This window comes from Microcebus murinus, chromosome 5, assembly GCF_040939455.1.
Source record: "Microcebus murinus isolate Inina chromosome 5, M.murinus_Inina_mat1.0, whole genome shotgun sequence".
Taxonomy (NCBI): Eukaryota; Metazoa; Chordata; class Mammalia; order Primates; family Cheirogaleidae; genus Microcebus; species Microcebus murinus.
The window spans coordinates 81,098,452-81,113,089 of record NC_134108.1 but is presented as its reverse complement, the minus strand read 5'-3'; the positions used below and the strand labels follow the sequence as shown (position 1 = coordinate 81,113,089).

General features: G+C 32.0%; 1 protein-coding gene across 9 annotated transcripts in view; it reads left to right on the top strand.

Annotated features, from left to right (window-relative positions):
• FAM135A (family with sequence similarity 135 member A) overlaps window positions 1-14,638 on the top strand; it is a 107,920-nt gene that overhangs the window by 73,226 nt on the left and 20,056 nt on the right. For 5 of the 9 annotated variants that reach the window (XM_076003242.1, XM_076003241.1, XM_076003240.1 and 2 more), the window contains 7 exons: window positions 357-511; window positions 739-3,097; window positions 4,566-4,726; window positions 7,871-7,962; window positions 8,703-8,800; window positions 10,661-10,812; window positions 12,378-12,488. In XM_076003242.1, coding sequence (XP_075859357.1) covers window positions 357-511; window positions 739-3,097; window positions 4,566-4,726; window positions 7,871-7,962; window positions 8,703-8,800; window positions 10,661-10,812; window positions 12,378-12,488 — 3,128 coding nt within the window. The remainder of the gene's footprint in view (window positions 1-356; window positions 512-738; window positions 3,098-4,565; window positions 4,727-7,870; window positions 7,963-8,702; window positions 8,801-10,660; window positions 10,813-12,377; window positions 12,489-14,638) is intronic. The other 4 variants (XM_076003243.1, XM_012787105.2, XM_012787099.2 and 1 more) reach the window with 1 other exon arrangement.

Here is a 14,638-nt window from a genome sequence, read left to right as displayed (position 1 = left end):
AATCAGTGGGCATTTGAGCTTTTGGTATTTCTCCTGTATGCTATTCGCAACAGATTAGGAAGTTCAGACATTAAGCACAGAGACTCACTTTGAAATAACATAAAGTATAGAAGAACATAATAGAAATTAAATAATTTATTAACAAACCATAATTTTATAAGTCAATAATTTATTGCCCAGAAACCATAATTTTCATTTTAGCAGGTTTTATCTCTCACCAGGCAGCTTTTTCATAAGGGATTATGTCTTCAAGAAGGGAGATAGGAATGAGATGGGGAAGGGGAAAGAGTAGTCTATAAAGTAGTGTTGGGTGCAATTTTTTTAAATTATAATCTGACTTAAGAAATATTTTTCAGTGCTCAGAGTCATCTACAGATGTGCACCGCTATCAAAAATACTTCCTTCTGCAGTTCTCTTCCACCCCTACCTATTGAATGTAGTGAATTAGATGGAGATCTCAATTCATTACCTATAATCTTTGAAGATAGGTATTTAGATTCAGTTATTGATGGTAAGTATAATCTAACTAAAATATACAAGCTATATGTGTATAGTTTTCAGTATATTCTTCCTAATATACATTAAACCATTCCCTAATGTGAAGCAGTATTTTTTCTCCCTGTAGTTTTATGTATTTTTGAGGATATTAGAAAGTTAGAGTTAGAAAAAGTAGTCTTTTAATCATATGAGTTCTCACACTATGTTTTAAACCTGAATCTTTTTTTCTTTGGATAAAAGACTTAGATGCACCCTGGATGGGAATTCAGAATCTTCAGGGATCAGAGTCCAGTAAAATGGATAAATGTGAAACTGAAGAAAGCTCTATAGCAGGAGTTTCTAGCCCAGAATTGAAAGTCAGACCTGCTGGTGCCTCCAATATTTGGTATACAGAAGGTGAAAAGCAGCTAACAAAATCTCTAAAAGGAAAGAATGAAGAAACAAATAAATCCAAGGTTAAGGTTACTAAGCTTATGAAAACAATGAAACCTGAAAACACAAAAAAATTAATAAAACAGAACTCTAAGGATTCTGTGGTTTTGGTAGGCTACAAATGTTTGAAAAATACAGCATCAAATGATCTCACTAAATGCTTTGAAGGCAATCTTTCACCTAGTCAGAAGGAAGGTCTGGATCCCACAATATGTGGATATAATTTTGACCCAAAGACCTACATGAGACAGACAAGTCAAAAGGAAGCTAGCTATTTGCCAACTAATACAGAGAGAACTGAACAAAAGTCTCCAGATATTGAAAATATGCAACCAGACCAGTTTGATCCTTTGAACTCTGGCAACCTAAATCTTTGTGCAAATTTGTCCATTTCAGGTAAACTTGATATCTCCCAGGACGATAGTGAAATTACACAAATGGAACACAATCTGGCATCCAGAAGTTCATCAGACGATTGCCATGATCATCAAACAACCCCAGCTTTGGAATTTAGAACAACTGAAGTAAAGCCCAGTAATACAGATCCTTTCAGTGGAGAGAAAATAACTGTTAAAATGGGACCTTGGACAGAGCTCCGACAAGATGAAATATTTGTGGATAATTTACTACCCAACTTTGAGTCCTTAGAATCTAATGGTAAATCTAAATCTATAGAAGTAACACTTGAAAAGGAAGCTTTACAAGAAGCAAAGTGTCATTCTGTTGGAGAATCATTAGCTAAATTAAGAAGTAATCTACCTGCTACTTCTACAAAAGAGTATCATGTTGTTGTAAGTGGAGATACAATTAAGTTACCAGATATTAATGCCACATATGCTTCATCTAGATTTTCAGATTCAGGTGTTGAAAGTGAACCAAGTTCTTTTGCAACACATCCAAACCCTGACATAGTCTTTGAAACTGTGCAAGGGCAAGGTCCTTACAATAATGAAAGATTGTTTCCTCAGCTTTTGATGAAACCTGATTATAATGTAAAATTTTCATTGGGGAGTCATTGCACTGAAAGTACAAGTGCGTTAAGTGAAATACAGTCATCTTTGACATCCATAAACTCTCTACCTTCTGATGATGAACTGTCACCTGATGAAAATTCTAAGAAATCTATTCTACCTGAATGCCATCTAAGCGATAGCAAAACTGTATTAAATCTAGGAACAATTGATTTGTCAAAATGTGAGGATACTAAAAAGTCAAGTATTATTTTGCAACAGCAGAGCGTTATATTTTCAGGGCATTTGGACAATGAAAGTTTAGCAATACATTCCTTAAATTCAAGCACTAAAGACTCTTTACAATTTGTTTTTTCAGATGAAGATACTTCCAGTGATGTGAAAAGTAGTTGCAGCTCCAAACCTAACTTGGACACTGTGTGTACAGGCTCCCAGAGTCCTGATAAATCTAATAACTCTGCAGGGACAGGAATTACATTAAATTCAAAACTGATTTGTTTAGGCACTCCCTGTGTTGTTTCAGGTTCCATTTCTACTAATGCAGAAATTAGTGAAGATAGAACTGTGAAAAGAAAAAATAGTGATGCATTAAATCTCAAACAAATATATTCAGAAGCCCCTACAATTGAAAGTGAAACTCATCTGGATACAAGTGACCCTTTTTCAGCCAGTACTGATATAGTAAAGCAAGGGCTTGTGGAAAATTATTTTGGTTCTCAAAGCAGTATGAATATTTCTGGCACATGTGCTATTAGCTACAATAATTCAGTTAGCCCTCAGAAGGAAACTTCTGAAAAAGAAATCAGTAATCTTCAGCAGGAACAGGGTAAAGAGGATGAGGAGGAAGAGCAGGATCAAAAAATGGTTCAAAATGGGTATTATGAAGAAACAGATAATTCAGCTTTGGATGGAACAATAAATGCTCACTATACAAGCAGAAGTACACTAGCAGAAGAAAGACTTATAAAGTCTGAAAAAATAAATAGTGACTATCTGAGTGATGTTATAAATATGCCTACTGTCTGTACTTCTGGTTGTTTGTCTTTCCCATCTGCACCACGAGAGTCTCCTTGTAGTGTTAAATGTTCTTCTAGAAGTAAATTTGATGCCATTACAAAACAGCCAAGCAGTACTTCTTACAACGTCACTTCTTCAATTTCCTGGTATGAAAATTCACCAAGACCTCAGATACAAGCGTGAGTAATGGAGCATAATAATATGTGCTACTAAATATGTATATAGAACATTATAAATAGTACTAAATGGTTGGATATCTATTTTGTTGTCCAGTTTCTGTCATACAGTAAGTTCTTCTTTGATTAGCCATCTAAAATGGTGGCATGCAATATACTCTTTCACAGATACATCTATAGTTCCCAAATAATTGTCCTGTCCAGGCTACACATTCCTGATACAAATGTTCTATTAGTAATTTTGTGTTAGAAGTATGGAATAGTTTAGATTAAAACCCTTTTTTCCTCAGTACCTCATTTCTCTCTCGGACAAAAGCTAAGTTTTATGACTGTATCTAGGAAATAAGGACAATATTAGATAACAGTTTAGTAGAAACTTCTTAAACCTATCAGTCCCTGATTGCCTCTGCTAAGTTGATGGTTTCCAGAACTGAGGTTTCATGGACCAGTAAAGTATCCAGAACAATTTTGAGATTACATAGGTTTACTAGCATATGCTGGTTTTTAAAATATTCTACTGTCTCAGCCCAAATTGAATCATAATCTCTGGAGTGAGAGTTCTGGACATGTGTTATGTGGATTTTTAAAGTCCCAAGATTATTCTGATTAATGCATGAAAATTAAGTTGCTTAGAGCCTAAAGCTAGTGAAACTAGTGAAGTAACAATGGCTGATTAAAAAATTATAATGTGCTAGAAAGCTAAGTACCTCGAACTGTCTCTAAGTCATCAAAAAGCAATGATCTATATGTTTGCACCCAGTGTATCCTATTCAGTTTAGTGTTCATCAGCTTCTTACAGTTTCGCTTTTATCAGTATAGATAATTTAATGTTAAATAATTAATAATTTCTGATGTGTGAAATCCCCAAATTGGTTGGATTTGTTAGTCATTCCAAATGAGTATATGCCACCAATTTTATTTAGTCACATCATCTTTTTTGTTCTGCTCCTTCTTATTGATATTTTTAGAGAAAAATACAAATAATTTAACCTGCTGAATACTCTAACTACCATTTTTACTGTGACATTTTGTAGAATAGCTCCTTCCCTTCCATTTATGTAAGATTAAAAGGAGCAAAGAGGATAAGATTTGAGTACAGGAAAATATCTCATTATCATCTTTCTAGTGCCTCTCGCTCCTCTTCTGTGCATACAATATTAAATTTTATAGAAAGCATAACTTTACTCCTAATATTTTCTTAGTTGATTTCAAGTTTAAAAGAATGTTTTAAGTGATTTCAGGTTTAAAATGCTCATTGTATTTGATCAGAAGATGCACTAAAAATAGTAAAGAAAATTACCTTCTGATTTTTAAATCATTTAGGTGGTACCACATATTTTCATGATTTTAAAACCAAATATTGTTGGATTTCCCCCTCTGCTATTCTCTAAATCCAGGAGTTTATCTTTTTGGTTCTAAAAACTGAATAAGATCCTTAGTAAAGGATATCTTTCATAATATTTTACTTTAGTTTCCTTCAGGCAAAAGAAGAATTGAAGCAACTTAAACTTCCTGGGTTCATGTACAGTGATGTTCCTCTGCTGGCATCCTCAGTACCTTATTTTAGCATGGAAGAAGAGGATTGTTCTGAAGATGGAGTACATCTCATTGTCTGTGTGCATGGTTTAGACGGTATGTGACATCTATTCATGTAACCCATCTCACTTAGTTTTATTTAATCTTTCTACTAAAAAAGACTTTTACATTGCTTAAATTGCTTAATTGAATCTTAAATACATTTTAAAACCAAAATATGCTTAATTTTACTTTTTCTAAATGTAAAATTAGGTTCCTTTTTAAGTAAATTTTCTATGAAATTGACCCATATGTGCCAACAATTTGTTTACTTTAATTTTAGATTTTATTGTCTTCTCTCTTACCGTTGGTTTTATCAGCTGTCACCTTGAGGCAATCATTTTGTCTCCCTTTGCTAGTCCTCCTAGTTCCCTTTTAGCTCGCTTTAAACTGTATAGACTAGAAAAATCAATATTCTTAGGAATGAAACTTTCATTAATTAAGATATAAATTAAATTCTAAATACAGGTACCTGGCTTTAGTGCTGTAGTTTTATGACAGCTATTTTGGTTACTCAACATTTTTTTCCTAGATGTAGGAACTGTTAAAAGATGTTAAACATCTCTCTAGACTAATGGGGTATTACTGTATTATATTCTATAACAAACTAGATTTTAAGGATTATAAAAATGCTAAAGTGCTACTCAATTACAATAAAATTGAAGATTTCTTTTAAAAAAAAAACCCAGCCAGACTCTCAAGAATCCTCAATACTAACCTTTCTTCTTCCTCCCTACATAATAAAATTTTCAAAGAATTAGTCCCCCAAAAAAGACTTCTTGTCCCAGTGGAATTGCTGACAAATTTTTCTTTGAAATTTTCATGAAATTAATTATCCCTATGTTACACAGAGTACAGCCCATTTTATTCCTTTAAGGTAACCTAAACTTGTTACCAAATCAGATAAAGGTATCATATCGACACCCCAAATAAACAGTAGACAATTTGACATACCAAATAAACTCATAAATGTACTTAATGAAACTCTAGCACATGGAATTAACATATTAAAATAAGTTACTACAACAAAGAGTTTAATTCCCAGGATATAAATATAAATAAATATAAAGAAATGTATTAATAAAATATAATACATAAGCAAATCAAATAAGAAACTATTGATAAATTTAATATTCATTTCTAATTATGACAACTAAGCATAAAACTTTCACCTTAAATAGGACTAGTCTATAGTTCATTAATGTGATTAAGCATATATATTTCTAGCCCATGGATGACTTATACTTAGTAGTAAAACATTAGAGGTGTTCCTTTTAAAACCAGGAATAAAACAATTATCTCCATCAATGCATTAAATCATGAAATATTTAAAAGGTAAATATTAGAAAAGTAAAGTAAAAATTTAACAATTGATAATGACATGTTTATATTGCTAGTAAACCAAGGGAATCCACTAAACTAATTTTTAAAGATAATTATTTTTATATTTATATACAAGGAGACTTCAAAAAGTTCACAGAAAAATGGATTTAAAAACATAAACTTTATTTCTCAGCATTGTCTCCATCAAGTTCAAGATACTTTTGTAAGCAGGGATACCAGCCTGGTAAATACCAGGGTCCTGGAATTTAACCATGTCAGTGCAGTTTTTTTTATATTATTATGTGAAGAAAACTGGATGCCCTTTACAGATTTTTTAAGATAGGGAAACAAAAAGAAATCAGAAGGAAACAAGTCAGGACTGTGAAGTGGATATCTAATGATTTTCCGTTGAAACTCTCACAAAACTGCCCTTGTTTGATGAAAGGAATGAGCAGAAGCATCATGGTGATTGAAAGGGACTCTGATGAAGCTTTCCTGGATGTTTTTCTGTTAAAGCTTTCTGAAAACATTCTCATAATAAGCAGATGTTATCATTCTTTGGCCCTCCAGAAAGTCAACAAGCAGTATACTTTGAGCATCCCCCAAAACCGTTGCTCTTGACCTACTCCCTTTTGCTTTGACTAGATCACTTCTACTTGATAGCCATTGTTTTGATTGTGCTTTGTCTTCTCGATTGTACTGGTAAAAGCATGTTTCATCTCCTGTTACAGTTCTTCAAAGAAATGCTTCAGGATCTTGATCTCACTTGTTTAAAATTTCCATTGAAAGCTCTACTCTTGTCTGCAGCTAATCTGGGTGCAACTGTTTTGGCATCCGTCTATCGAAAAATTTGCTCAACTTTAATTTTTCCATAAGGATTATATAAGCTGCACCAACTGAGATGTCTAAGATGTTGTCTATTGTTTGTGCTTTTAATCATTGGTCCTCCTCAATTAGGGCACAAACAAGATGAATTTTTTCCTCATAAATTGATGTGGATGATCTGCTACTGTGGGCTTTATCTTCAACATTGTCATGTCCCTTCTTAAAATGAGTTATTCATTTATAAACTACTGATTTCTTTGGGATGTTATTCCCATGAACTTTTTGTAAAGCATCAGTATTTTCACCATTCTTCTACCCACACTTTACCTTAAATTTGATGCTTGTTCCTCAATTTTAGCAGAATTGGTATTGCTCTGGGGGCTCTTTTCAAACTAATGTCTTATTCTTCCTAGTGCCTCAAACCAGATCCATGTTATAACAAATTTGTGTGAGTTTATTTTGGTACAAAAAAATTTTAAAGTCCATGCATAGTTTTTCATAATATAAATTTTCCATGAACTTTTTGAAGATCCCTTATATTTTATATCTGTATCATAAATATATTTTTATGTATCTTTTGAGTTAATAATTATTAAAATAAACTAAGAGCTTTAAATGGATTTTTATTTTTCTCAGTGTGTACCAGTACCACCAAAGGAAAGTCAACAAATTAAATATAAATCTAAAATGCAGGGTTTTTTTAAATGATCAGCTAGAATGGTGATGGTAAGAAGTCAGTCATTTATAGCTTCTATAGCCAGCAGTTACCAAAGTGATGTACTAACAATTTGGTAAGCAAACATACTGTTAAGTAAAAAAGTGAAGCATCGATGCAACCAAAACCTCCTAAGAAACAAACTGTTGAATTGCATTATCTGGCTAATAGAAATTAGCATTGACGTAAAAATTGGCACCTGTTTATTTCAGAGCATACTGTCTGTTCATAAATGGCATAGGCTGTAAACTTGTCTTCAAAAACTGTAGAAGTGTGTGATAGTATACTTTGTACCTTTACTTTATCTCGTCCTTTAAACATCATTTTTCATTTTCTAGGTAACAGTGCAGATCTCCGATTAGTAAAAACTTATATTGAACTTGGACTGCCTGGGGGAAGAATTGATTTTCTTATGTCTGAGAGAAATCAGGTACAATATGGCAGTCTTTTCAGTGAAAACAAACATTTTGTACCAGTTTCTACGTAAATATTTGCTTACTACAAAATGCCTATGCTAGTAGAAATAATTTTGCTGATTTCTATGAAATTTAACGTAAGTTTATATCCAAAGGAGATATATATGTTCTACATTTTTACCTTCTCTTCACATATGAAATAATCTATAGAATTTTACATTCCTATATAAGTATTTCTTTAATTGAACCATTATAAATATTAATACTGGCAGTGGACTAAACAACTAAATAACTAAAAGAAGCAAATGTTATTAAGAACACTGAGCCTTTTCCCCCTAGAAACTCACTATTTTTCCCCTTTTTTCTTTTCTTTTTTTTTTCTGAGACAGAATCTTGTTCTTATCACCCAGGCAGTGCCACCATCATAGCTCATTGCACTTCAAATTCCTGGGCTCAAGCTGTCCTCCTGCTTCAGCCTCCAGAGTGGGTGGGATTACAGGAAGGGGTCACCATGCCTGGCTAATTTTTCTATTTTTGTAGAGACGGGGGTCTCACTGTGTTGCTCAAACTGGTCTCAGACTCCTGACCTTTTTGCTTATTTTAATATAATGAATATTACATTTATTAACTTCTCTAAAAAAAACGGGACATAACTATATTTTCAATATCTAAATTAAATATAATGCTTATATTCAGTTTTTCATGTCATTATACATATTTCATAATATAATGTGTCTGTTTTGGTTTTTTTTAGAATGATACTTTTGCTGACTTCGATAGCATGACTGATCGTCTTTTGGATGAGATAATACAATATATTCAAATATATAGTTTAACAGTTTCAAAAATAAGGTAACTTCTATAATATTACACAATTTATTTTTATATGTCTATGAATTATAGAAAAATTAAACAATATGTGGTAGTGCTGTCCTATTATGAAATATAGACTAAAACTGAATTAATTTTTTTTATTTTAGCGAATTATGGGGGTACAAGTGTTAAAGTGAAAAAAATTAAAAGATTTTAGGGAAAGGCCATATTATGTGATAATATTTATATGAAATGTTCAGAGATAGCATATTATAGAAATAGAAAGTAGATTAGTGATTTCTTAGGGCTGAGGCGGATAAGGGATGGGAGGTGATAACTAAAGGGTAGGATTTCTTTTAGAGATAGTAAAAGATTCTAAAATTTATTGTAATGATGGTTACAACTCTGAATATATTTAAAAAACATTGAATTGTATATTTTAAATGGGTGAATTATATACTATGTGAATTTATATATTTGTATATGAAACAAAAAAATATTTTCAAAGTTTTATGGCTTTCGTATACATTCTGAGTCAGTTTTCCACAAGCAAGAGATGATGATCACACCAATATGTCTTATTATTTAATTAGATATTGTAAAGAGAGATGAGAGAGAAAAAAAATCTTAGTTTTTGCTAGTCCAGTAGGAATTAAAGAAAAAGGCAAAACTAATCTTTCTGCTTCAAAAAGGGTAGATTGAACTGATGATATTCATATCCCAGCTAGAAGAGAAAACTGGCTCTGTATACTATAAGCTTTTGTAAAGTTTGTTTCCAGTTTGAAGCTACAAGACTAAGAGGAGAGAGAAGCAATTTTTACTTTAAGCATTATTTAAAAACAATTATGTTAAAATATGGGAAGAAGTGCAGGTATGTTAGGAGGAGTTCTTGTTCTAATTATTCTTTTCATTTATGGATTTTAAAATGTTTTGATTATTAAATTTTCTACAGTGATCTTGTATTCCTTTTATTCATTTATTATTTTTGATGAGAAAAATAATATATTCAATTTTTTCATTCATCCATGAAAAAATTATACTCTTTTAGATTGTCAGTTACAATCCACTATTTTCCAAAAGCATGAACTGGTTGATTGTAAACTATTAGCTGCTATTATACCACCATAATTCCCACCCCACTCCTTTGGGAACTTCAGTTTGGTAGAGAAGTTTGTCCTTAGCTTCTCCTAGATTTATCTGTAAACCAATGTCTAGACAGCTTTCACTTTCTCTTCTTTCACTGCTAATTGTCCTAGGGTTTCTATACCATCTATTAAAAAATAATGGTAAGTAAAAAGACTCTTTTGATTTAAACTATCCCGTAATAAAAGTGAAGTGCTCCATAAATATTAATCTTTTTGTATCATCTTAGATTTATTATAGGAAAATGCACATACATTACCCGTGCCTTGAAAATATGTTAGTTGAAAACTTGCCTAACTTTGAAGTGCAGACCAGAGAATAAGAGAAACAGATACATAATTTCTCCTAAGTTGTCCTTTATGAGTACAATTTCATTATTTTGTTTGAAGTCATGGCTTAACAAGTAAATAATTTGTATGTGTGCCTAAGGAGACAAATTTATAATCTAGTCATTATATTATTGTTTTTAAAATGTATTTATTTCTAAGCAGTTACAAAGTCTGAATAAAAATTTTCTAATACATATTTTGTTTCTATCAACATTTAAATTATATGATAATGGAATCTTCTATAACATTCTCACATTTTTTTCTTCAAAAATATGTCATTTCAAAGTATCAAAGCATAATTTTAAAGCATATTAGAAATTTTCAAATTCTTAGTATTTCACATCACTGTATTGTGTGTCAGCTTTGATTTTTGGTCTTAAAACTAATACTATGGAAGAAATGACTTTTTTTTTTTTTTCTCTTAAAGCTTTATTGGACATTCATTGGGCAATTTAATAATCCGTTCAGTGCTTACAAGGCCAAGGTTTAAATATTACCTCAACAAGCTTCATACCTTTCTATCTCTTTCTGGACCTCACCTTGGTACACTCTACAATAGCAGTGCTCTTGTTAATACAGGTAAAAAGTTTTATTGTTCCATATAAAAAATATGATGGGGGAAAATTTAAATATGTATTTAGTATTGTCCGGTGTTTAGTTTCGAGCCAACTTGTCACATACCTGGAATTTCATGAAGCAAAAAGTGTAACTAATTTTCCATTTTGTTATGCACATGAAATAAGTTGATAAAAGTCATTTCAGGAAATGATTATTCTCCTATTAAGATGGTAATTGTCAAGTCACAAGAGCATTTTTTTCCTTTTTTCCATTAAACTAATTATTTTAGCTTATCATATAAATAAGCTATTTTGCCATTCCATTAGTTGAACAGATAACAAGTAAACACCTATATCTAATATATTATAAAGTTGTAAAATGTTTTATAAAAAATGTCAACTCTTTGGTTTGGTGATAGTAAAGATATAAGAATATGATTTTTAAGAAATTAATTCAAAATTTCTAAAGAAGTTAAAATGAAGGTTAAGACCCTAATTTTGATTAGTTCATTCTCATGGAGGAATATTTGATACTTGATTTGTTTGGCTTGGTTTTTCCCTTAAATTTTAAAAAATGGTTTATAATTTAGTCAGTTGGTCACCATTGCAAGAATAAATTAGATTTCATTCTGTCTCTTTTTATTATCCCTGAAACCTTTATTTCTACTTTCTTTTCTACTTCCTTTTATTGACAAACTATACCATTTTCCTTTGTATCCCATTTCAAATTGGTGATTTCAAAGTACAGTCAGTTCCAGATTTTTACAGTTCCAAAAAGAGGGCATGAGAAAAGTGAAATCCTTAATACAAAATAGAACACCCAACGTGAATAGGATGCAGTAATTTGAATTTCTTTCTTCTCTAAACTTTTTCCCAGATATGCTTCCAACTATATGCTTCCAGATTTAATCAATTAAAGGGTTTTTTTCCTCACTTTTTTCTTCCCCTGCTCTCCTCTATAATATTGGAAGCAATGAAAATTGAAATGAATATTCCATAGTCTTGTAAACCAGTTTCAGAGTGATGTAAGATTTCATTTACTTAATTTCTTTAAGGGAAAGATATATTTAAATATGGGTTACTGATGATATAAAAAAATACAATTAAATATAAAACTTAAATTATATGTAGCTATCATTAGAAAATATTAAACAATTTTTCATTTAAGGGTTGGTCCTTTGGCACATGGTCTACCATAACTTATCTGTGATTATCTATAGACTGAAAACTCAGTGCTTAGGCATTTGGACCTACTACTGTGTTTGAAGTTTTTCTCCCTCAGCTTCTTTATAATTTGAACAAATATATCTAAAGTTACAGTTTTCCCATATTTGTTCTTCATATACTATTATCTGTTTCATTACTGAATGAGATAGAAATAGGAAGCCCACCATCAACCACTAATAATCTATAGTTAACCTATGCATGTATGTTGATATGTTATCAGAACATGGAAAATTTTGCAAATATTATTTATTAGCCAACAAAAGTGCTAATTTGGGAGATGTCATTTTTTTAAATTAATGATCCTGGCATATGTTCCTGTATATTTCCATTTATACTTATATATCATATATGACTCTCTAGGTCTCTGGTTTATGCAGAAATGGAAAAAATCAGGTTCGCTTTTGCAACTGACATGTCGAGATCACTCAGACCCTCGCCAAACTTTTTTATATAAGCTTAGTAATAAAGCAGGTAAGTAACAGTTTGGAACATGTGTAAGTGAAGACCTTTTCTAAAATTGACTTTTATCAAATAAATTATCAACATGTCTTTTTGGTGATTAAAAAAGTATCATTCTACTGTAATTTTTTTAATGAAATGGCCCACTCACAACTAAGACTGAGCAGTTGATAAAGTACTCCTTTGGTTTTTTCATATGATTATATTTCTTTTTTATGAGTTACATAGCTACTTTGTAATTATCCTAAAAATTTTAGCATTTGTAATTCAATGCCAGTTTTTTTTGTTTGTTTGTTTTTAATAAATATTTATTGAGTGCCTACTATGTGTCCAGTGCACCACACTAAATGCAAGGGATACTAACAGTAAATAAGACATGGTCCCTGCCCTCAAAGAGCTTACATTTCAACAGCTTAAAGTGCATCTCAGGTATTCAGATAACAGAAGTAATTCCGCCCCTCTCAATTTCTCTTTTTTTAGTGTGATAAGACACAGCACAATTTCAGTGCCAGTTTTATTAGTCTCAGTTCTTTAAATAGTCTTCTATATGTCCTTGCCCTCCTTTCCTAAGTGTTTCCCACCCCAGTGCTCAACCCTTTTTATAAACTGCCACATGTTTTTCTGCCTTCCTATTCCAGGGCTATCAAACATTTCTGATAAATGTCAGAAACTAAACTATTAGTAGTTATTCCCTCTATGGTTCTTACCACTGGATGAATCTTGTTACTCATGTCTTATTAACTGATTACTGTATATATTTTTCATCTTGCATATATATTCAAGGCTTTTACAGCCTGAAGTCTCCAACTGCTCCTTTGCCATTCTTATCCTGTACAGATGATCTTACGTCTGACCTTACCATCTCCCCCAACTCATCTTCAACATCTTACCAGCATATTTTTTCCAGTGTCCTTTGAAATCTCCATCTGAGGGAAACAGACTGCCTTTACCTTTACTTCCATCAAAGAATGCTATCTCCACTTCCTTCTAAAAGTAGAGACATAATTGAAACCTAGATTTTTCCCACCCCATCCCATCTCCACACTCCCCCTGGCTATAGAGTCAAGTCCAGCAAACTTTTTCTTTTTTTTTTTTTTTTTTCTTTTCGATTGGCTACATCTGTGGAAAAACTTTTTCTTTAAAGGGCTGGATACTATAATAAATATTTTGACTTTGCATACAGTCTCTTTGCAATACTTAACAATACTATTGTAGTATAAAAACAGCCACCGACAATATAGAAAAAAGTGAGCATGTGTTCCAAAAAAATTTTATTTATTAATAAAAAGGGGGGTCAGCAGCCAGGTCTCATAGGCCCTAGTTTGCTAACCCCTGATATAGAAGTAGTTCAGTTTTATGTTTATTAAGAACCACCTACAGTAAGGGCAATAGTCCTCTTGCTTTCCATTTCCAATTGCAACATTATTCCTTCACTGTCATATAAAACTACTTCCTTTGACAATTATACTATCCAAGTTGTGCTACCTTCTGTTCTTCTTTAAAATGATGACCTACTGGTTACTCCTTACATATTCAGTGAGAATGAAAGACATTGACAAATATTTATCACATGATTATGTTTGAGAAAAGATGCTATACTTGGATCTTAGTATACTTAATGCTAGAATCATTTTTGACAATTTGATGAGTCAGCCCTTTAGATGATTCTTTAAACATTAAGCCTTTCTCACCTCCAGTGACTGTTCATATTCCAGTCTCCTTTGAACCTGTACCCAAGACTACTCTCTACTCTCAAAATTTCAACAAGCATTCCATTCTGTTACTGCAATATATTAACCTTCTTTTTCTCTCACTTCCTTATTCTCGTCTGCTTTTTAGACTCATTTCAGGTCCCTGCTACATTTTGGAAAGTCTAACCTGTCCTTCATGGTTTTATTCCCTCCTTGACCTGTCTCTGCCTCCATGAATTATCACTTTTGTCATTTGTGTGTTATTGCTCTTTGTTTTTCTGTTCTAACCATCTAGCAAATCTTTATTACTGTTTCTATACCGGGACTGTTGAGCTCTTCCAGAAAGGATCACATAGACATACAGATTGATTATCACTGTAGATCCACAGGGTCCCTCTCTGTCTCTCATTAGCTTCTTATCTGTTACCTTAGGAGCTTTTCCAGTTTTGCACCTTGTTTCCTAAAACTACT